At 42.2% G+C, this 7559-nt stretch overlaps 1 protein-coding gene across 1 annotated transcript in view; it reads left to right on the top strand.

The window, feature by feature from the left end:
* Window positions 1–7335, top strand: part of slc1a7a (solute carrier family 1 member 7a) — a 60169-nt gene extending 52834 nt beyond the window's left edge. The window contains exons 9-11 of the mRNA XM_081598479.1: window positions 3038–3172; window positions 5337–5436; window positions 6931–7335. Coding sequence (XP_081454605.1) covers window positions 3038–3172; window positions 5337–5436; window positions 6931–7197 — 502 coding nt within the window. The 3' untranslated portion in view covers window positions 7198–7335. The remainder of the gene's footprint in view (window positions 1–3037; window positions 3173–5336; window positions 5437–6930) is intronic.
* Window positions 7336–7559: the final 224 nt, after the last annotated feature.

A 7559-nucleotide genomic window follows, 5' to 3' on the forward strand; every position in this document is an offset into this window, starting at 1 on the left:
GGAGAAGGGATATTAGCTCGGTTTGCCCTTTTCAAGCAAATATTTCAAAGTTTCCTCGTGGCAGGTTCTTTCAGTTTAAATAACTAGAAAAGCTACATGATTAAATAGCTGCTCTAAGGGTTTTTTACATGAGGTCAAGTTCAGCTCAACGTATGCGTGGTTTCTCGTTCAGCATGCTAATTAAGCTACACCGTCTAGTGTATTTTGTGAATTTAAAGAAGCTTCCTGAACACTTAGCCATTCCAGGCTCACATGCCTGCTTCAAATTTTGCTTTCAAATGAGAACAGGGAGTTTAAAAGTGCTTGATATTTACCTTCAGACAGAATCCTGTGTTGAATTTTTTTTTTTTTACCCTTTCAGTAAAGACTAAAGGTTAGGATGTTTCCACGGTTGCGTTGCATCGTTGAACTACATGTTGAGGCTACTAACTCTCTGAACAGAAAGGCCCAGGGACACTTTTCACTCTCATTTGTGGTAAAAGCCGACTTGTGGAAAGTTTATCCAGTCAAATTGTTGAGAAAAATAAAACAGCAACAAAAAAAAACTGTTGAATGTTTTACAGCGAACAATCCATGCTAAGATATTTCATAACTAAAGCATTAATTCAGCTTAAATAAAAAATAAACCACAGGTGAAAAAAAGAATGGAGCTACAACTTTTCAAAAGTTAATTCGTTAAATGTAACCAAATTTAGTGTGTCCAGCTTATTTTTTTATGTTTAACATGACAACTGAATAAACCAAAAGTGGCAGTATTATGCAAAATCGGCTTCTTTAGCTTAACATAATCTTATAATGTTATTCCCTCATCAAAAACAGAGCTGGAGTGTTGCCTTGATTCTGTCATGTATGTTTGGGAGAAAAAAAACATCCTTGAATCTCCATAGCAACCATTCAGCATTTCAAAACGTCTGGGTGGGCCTAGCCCTGCCCTCAAGGACGAAGCTCCTCCTTGGAGCTGCAGTTTCCAAGCTTCGGAGCTTCCCCCACTCCTTCAGACTAGCCAGCAACAATTAGCAAACACCTGGTGGAACTGAGCTTATTGTAGGAGTTACTGCTCAGAGCAACACTGGTAAAATGTTACAGGGTTAATAGAGGGGCTGTGTAAAGACATAGTGGCCCAATTAATTGTCATTAGGGAGTAAATTTTCTATTAGGTCATATATGACATGAACAGCATTTTTCTAACAACTGAAGATAACAGCTACTTGATTATTCTATAAAATGCATTTTATATGTGCCAGGAAAACACACAATTACTGCCCCTTTAATTTGTTTAATATGACAACTTAGTAAATTTAATATATTTACATGGATAAACTTAATCTGACTTTCTGTTACAAATTATTTTTTTGGAACTTGGCTCACCCATTGCATTTCAGTGCAAATCTGAATTTTCTTAAAACAAAATCAGAATCCCAGGAAGTCACAGCCAGCCTGACCGGGTTGCTTCGAGTTCAGCATGTGAAGGAATTTAGCATCACACGTTCAAATCTGAATTATTAATACTATTATGGGATTGAGTAGATTCGCGTATATGTAAATGTCACACAGATTACAGCTGGTGTGAGAGCCTCTTAGTCTGATCTGATTTCAGATGAATTGGAACTCGGTGATGGCGCAAAAAAAAAAAAAAAAAAATGTAATTAATCAAACGTTCTGACTCCGCTAGCAACAAGGAAAAGAGACGCTAACAAACGTCCTGGTCCTCACCTGACCGGAGGCCACGTTTGACCGTAACGTTGTGAGGAGCAGACCTGTCCTCACGGCCGCGCTCTTGACGCACGGTCCCTCCGTCTAATCCCTCGGCTGTAAAACCCACATGACCTGTATTACTCATCTCACGACAGAATTATAATCGCTTCCCTCTCTGTCCCTGCGCCGCTTGGCTCCGGACCACGGAGCTCCTCCATCTGTACGCCAACCCGACCCGAAGCGCCGCTTTCAGATAACGAGTCCAAACCGACCGCTTTGCAGCGACCGCGGTTCAAACCAGATGTTTATATAAACTGTAAAAAAAAAAAAAAGAAGGAAAAAAAGGCCTTTTTTTTTCTCCCATCACTGTCTGAGATGAAATCAGGCTAAACGTTTTCTGGTTTTGCTAATCCCGTTTTTATCATTGCCAAAAATAATCAGTTTGTTAAAACGCCAGAATAGCAAGACTTGCACTGTTATGATTGCTCTTGTTTTTAACCTATTTGGGAAAGTCAGGGGTCTGAGACCGAGAGGCTCTTTGAATCTTCCACAATGGCCCTTAAGAACTCTGTCTAAAAATAATTTAAAACAATAGATATCATAAAAATAATAATACATTGTATTTAAAAGCTGCAACGGACTGGCGACCTGTCCAGGGTGACCTGTCCAGGGTGACCCCGCCTCTCGCCCGGAACGTTAGCTGGAGATGGGCACCAGCAACCCTCCTGACCCCACTAAGGGACAAGGGTGATAGAAAATGGATGGATGTATTTAAAAGCAGCTTTCAGGACGCTCAAGTAAAAAAAAATACCAATTCAAATAGACGTAAAAAAAGCGACTTAAAGATCATCTAACAGCTTTTTGAGCAACCTTAAGAAAGCTTCAGCGCTTCTTTCTTCTCGCTTGAAGATTAACATTCTGGTAACAAGATTATTAAAAAATAGACACACTGCTTGTAACTTCTGCAAATCGGCTCAAGAAATTGAGGCTTGAGGTTGTTTTCCCACCCCCAGAATTTCAAATACTCCTCTAATATAAGGCATTTTGTGCCAATCAAATTAAAAAAAATAAATACTCAAAGTACATGGTAACCTTCAGTTGGAAGGGAAGAAAATAAAAATCCTGCTGGAAAATAAAAGTACAGAGAACACTTCAGGTGTTTGAAAGCACTTCCCCTGCTGTTCTGATTTGTGTTTTTGCTGTTTTTTTTATTCCAACAGTCTCTTGCTAAGAAATGCGCGCCGGTCAGCTCAGAAAGCTTTCACACACCTTCGGTTCTGATTGTGTGATTTGTTTTTTTGTTTTTTTTCTAATGACCCGCTGATCCGCTCGCTATACCCAGCATCACCGCCACGGCCGCCAGCATTGGCGCAGCTGGAATCCCGCAGGCCGGACTCGTCACCATGGTGATCGTGTTGACCTCCGTGGGTCTACCCACCGATGACATCACTCTCATCATTGCTGTTGACTGGGCCTTGTAAGTAAAATCTTTTTTTTTTTTCCTCCCCACTTCAGAAAAGCGCAATGGTGTTCAGTGAATCTTTTAGATACGGTTTTGGTGCTGCTGCTGCCAGGACTGAGAAAAACTAATTACAACAACCTTTTGAAGCTTCACAACGGAATGACTGAGGAACATAAGTTTTAAAAATGTCCCTTTGCCTTCAGGGCAAAAGATACATTTTATCAAGATACATTTCCCCCTCTTTTTTTTTTTTTTTTCCCCCGACCCGGAGAGTGTCTTCTCCGGGTCAGGGGGGTCGTCCTGCCTCAAGTGGAGGAGTTTAAGTATCTGGGGATCTTGTTCACGAATGAGGGAAGAAGGGAGCGGGAGATCGACAGGCGGATTGGGGCAGCGTCTGCCGTGAAGCGGGCGCTGTACCGGTCCGTCGTGGTGAAGAGAGAGCTGAGTCAAAAAGCGAAGCTCTCGATTTACCAGTCGATCTACGTTCCCACCCTCATCTATGGTCATGAGCTTTGGGTCATGACCGAAAGAACGAGATCACGGATACAAGCGGCCGAAATGTGTTTCCTCCGCAGGGTGGCTGGGCTCTCCCTTAGAGATAGGGTGAGAAGCTCGGTCATCCGGGAGGGACTCAGAGTAGAGCCGCTGCTCCTCCACGTCGAGAGGAGCCAGTTGAGGTGGCTCGGGCATCTGGTAAGGATGCCTCCTGGACGCCTCCCTGGTGAGGTGTTCCGGGCACGTCCCACCGCTTCTGTTAAAATTGACCTTCACAAAAAATAGGTCTAAAGCACCAGACTGAAGACTTTGGTCATCCAGTTTTTAGCAGAGAATAAAGAAAAACAATAAATCCTGCAAATAGAAATTGAGTTCGTTTTAGTTCATCATGCGGTTAATTGATTTATTGCTAGCTGTGAGCTCTCTTGGGTTGCACACAATACACTGTGTTAAAAAAAAAAAAATTAATTTCAGAAGGGTACTTTCTTTTTGTCCAAAGGAAGAAAAAAAACTAAAAAGTGCTTTAGCACATCCTTGTGTCCATTTGTGCGCATCTCTGGTTGTAGCCTTGGCATGAGGTTAGCATAGCCAGTCCAACTTGAAATTGTCTGACAAATGAGGCCATGCTGGTGTCTGCCAGCTCAACAGAATGGACACGCTGCCACTGCTGCCAACAGGCTCATCCGGCTCCCCAGACAGTTTCACCAGAAGTGAAGATGTGAGGCTGTGAAGCAGAGCAACACATTCACAGAAAACCCAACCAGCGTTTCAACACGGGCACCTCGCTGTTGGCGCAGAAAGGCTTTGTTGAAGCCACAGGGTCTCCACACATCCTTAAAGACTTAAATTTATGCATCTAAAATTATGGCTTTAAAATGAATAAAATTTAATCAGGAAAGAGTAAGTTGGCCTTAAATATGTTCATCACAGGTCTGAAACTTTGTGGTGGCAGGACTATTTAATGTGGTATTCTAGTGGGACTTTTCTGTTAGGTAGATGTTTGAGTTGCTTCTTCATTGTTCTGTGACAGGAGGCTGTTGAGGCTACTGGTAGCCTCAACGTAGCTACATATATATGTAGAACATCTACATCTACTTTAGAGGTAGATCTTACATCCAGAATAGATGCGAGTTCTACATCTACAGTAAAACATAGCAGCAAAGGTTCTGGTTCCTGCAATGAAAACAGAGGGAGGACAAAAACTGGCTAAAAACATCTGGCTAGCTGTAAAAAAAAAAAGAAAAGAAAAACAAGTGAGCTAGAAAGCTAGCAAGCTTGTTTATTTGCGTCTACCATGGTTTATGTGCAAATTTATCCCTAGGTGGCTGGAAAACGTTCGTCTTCGCCATTGGATTGTTTGTCTTGCTAATCTGCGCGATGCTAAATTCATTCTGTCGTTTAGCACTACGGGGTTAAGGCTGTTTCTTTGGTACATTTCTGAGGTGATACAGGTCTTAATTTTCATTCATAGTGGTCTTAAAAAGTATTAAATTTGAGGTGACCTGCAGAAACCCTGAGGATCTGGGCATATTACTGTCAACCATCGACATCTCGGTACAAATGTTTTCATTTTTTCCTATTATGTCTGCAGTGACAGTGTCAAAGCAGCTATACTGTGCAGTGACGGCCATAAATACATGTTTAATAGTTGTAACAACAAATGGCCTTTCACTGTGTTGTCCAGGGATCGATTCAGGACCATGGTCAACGTTATGGGCGACGCTCTGGCTACCGGCATCATGGCTCACATCTGCAGAAAGGATTTCGTCAAGGAGGGGGAGCAGGTGAGAGCGAGAAAAAGCTGGATCGATACGACTCGGACGGTACAAACCGGTACAAACATCGGTCTTGTTTTTATTTTAAAGAAAGAGGAATATATGATATATGAATGTGGAAGAAGAAGAAAAAAGAGTAAAGTTTCATCTGATGGAAGGTTACCTTGGTGGGATGCAGGGTATGTGTAAACACACAGATCGTTGAGAAAAAGACCAGCAGCAGTGGGAGGCTGCAAAGACCAAGAAATATCACTTTCATCACTCACGGTCCTGCTGGTAGCTCCTCCATACGACCTCCAGAAAAGGCCAAACGAATTTGTGTTCTGCCGGAAGAAATGCTGTGGAAGGTTTCACGGCTATTAGCGGCAAAGGAAAGCATATTTCAGAAAATGCCTGTTTTTTTTCTTTGACGAATCATTTCAGTGTAGAAATTAGAAAGCAAAAATGGAGCTTTTTCTATCATTTGTTTACAGTTGCTGGAAGGCAACGTGGTTATGTTACTCCAATAATTAAAATATGCAGCAAGACGTTGTTTAAAGTCACTCTGGTTCTGATCTGCTGCGTTTCAGGAGCGTGGACCGGCCGGGACGAGAGCCAAAATAAAACTTAATTGGTTGTGGTGCAAAGTTTTCAGAAAGTTTGAGATTTTTAGGACGAGTTAAAATATTCATGGCGGTACTTGACTACAAGGGGAAAAAATGCAATTATATCCAATGGTTTGGGTGGGAAAAAATTGTTTGTTTACATCTATGGAGCGACCGCTTGTAGCTACAAAGTGACGTGTGAGTGAATGAATTTATGGAACTAAAAACCAAGCTAAGGTCAAGGCTTTGCAAATTAGCTCTGGCTTTATGGTAACTGTTAATATGCAACATTTGTCCATATGCAAATTAATAAATTCAATTGAATTCAAGGCACAAACTGAGACGGAGTTTTACTGAGTGAAGAAGTCTAACAGCTGTTTTTAATATCAGGAGGTTGGAGAAAGTAAGTTTTTCAAAAATAAATCTGCATTTTCTCAAGACAAACCTGCTACAGTGAGGTGGCAGCATCCGCTTGGACTGTCACACAGACTCTTCCACTCAGCTCCTTCAGACTAGCCAGCAGCAATTAGCAAACACCTGGTGGAACTACACATTTCTTGAGCTCATTATAGGAGCTGCTGCTCAGTGAAATGCTGGTAAAAACGTTGTTAAAGGGTTTTAATAGAGGAGCCATGATGTGATGACTTCCTGGAGGCGGAGTTTCAGAAAGAGCAGGAGTTTTTAAAGAGACAGAGGCCCAATTGCAAAGTCTAATTTATTTTAAGTCATATTCTATATAAAGCACTTTTAAAACAACTGAAGAAAACACAACTACCTTATTGTGCTACAAACTTACACTATGTGCCTGGAAAATACGTAATACTGCCCCTTTAAATCTTCAGAAATATTTATAACGTTGTTGCAGACAATTTAAAGAGACGATTCAGTCGCTTTTTGTTTTTTTTTATTTCTCCTTCAGGTACCCCTGATCTGTGAGACCAAACCCATGATAAGCATCCAGCAGATGATGACGTACCAGAACCAAAAGAACGGCTGCTACCAGCCGCCGCCGCCGGGCAGCCGGCAGGACCACGTGTCCCCGGACGTGGCCCGCCTGATCCAGCTGGAGGAAGGCATCCGGCCGGTGGAGAAGAAGAAACACGGCCACGGCCCGCACCACAAGCGAGAGCACAGAGACAAGGACCACTGTTCTGTGGACATGAACGGCCTGGAGACCAACGTCTGAGAGGACCGGACCGGACCGGACCGACCCGCTTTAGAGCTCTGGTTCCAATGGATGGAAGCAGAGGGGACGGCTTCGCGTTCGCACTGAGACTGGAACCAGAGGGAAAAATTTTTAAATTAAATAAACAGACTTCTTTTCTTTTCTTTTTTTTTTTACATAACCTGTATAATGACCCACATTATATTATTGATGTTTATGTGTAAATATTTATCAAAGATGTCATATTTAGCGACGGCGACAGCGTGCTGCGAGACTCACAAGATGAACAATGTAACAACAACAACAGCACAAAGCAAAGCAGAAGAAAGTCGTCAGATAGTAATGAAAGGCCTCTGGTTTCTTCTGTGGACTTCAACCAGAAA

This window comes from Poecilia reticulata, chromosome 17 (assembly GCF_904066995.2).
Source record: "Poecilia reticulata chromosome 17, P_reticulata-male-v2, whole genome shotgun sequence".
Classification (NCBI taxonomy): Eukaryota; Metazoa; Chordata; class Actinopteri; order Cyprinodontiformes; family Poeciliidae; genus Poecilia; species Poecilia reticulata.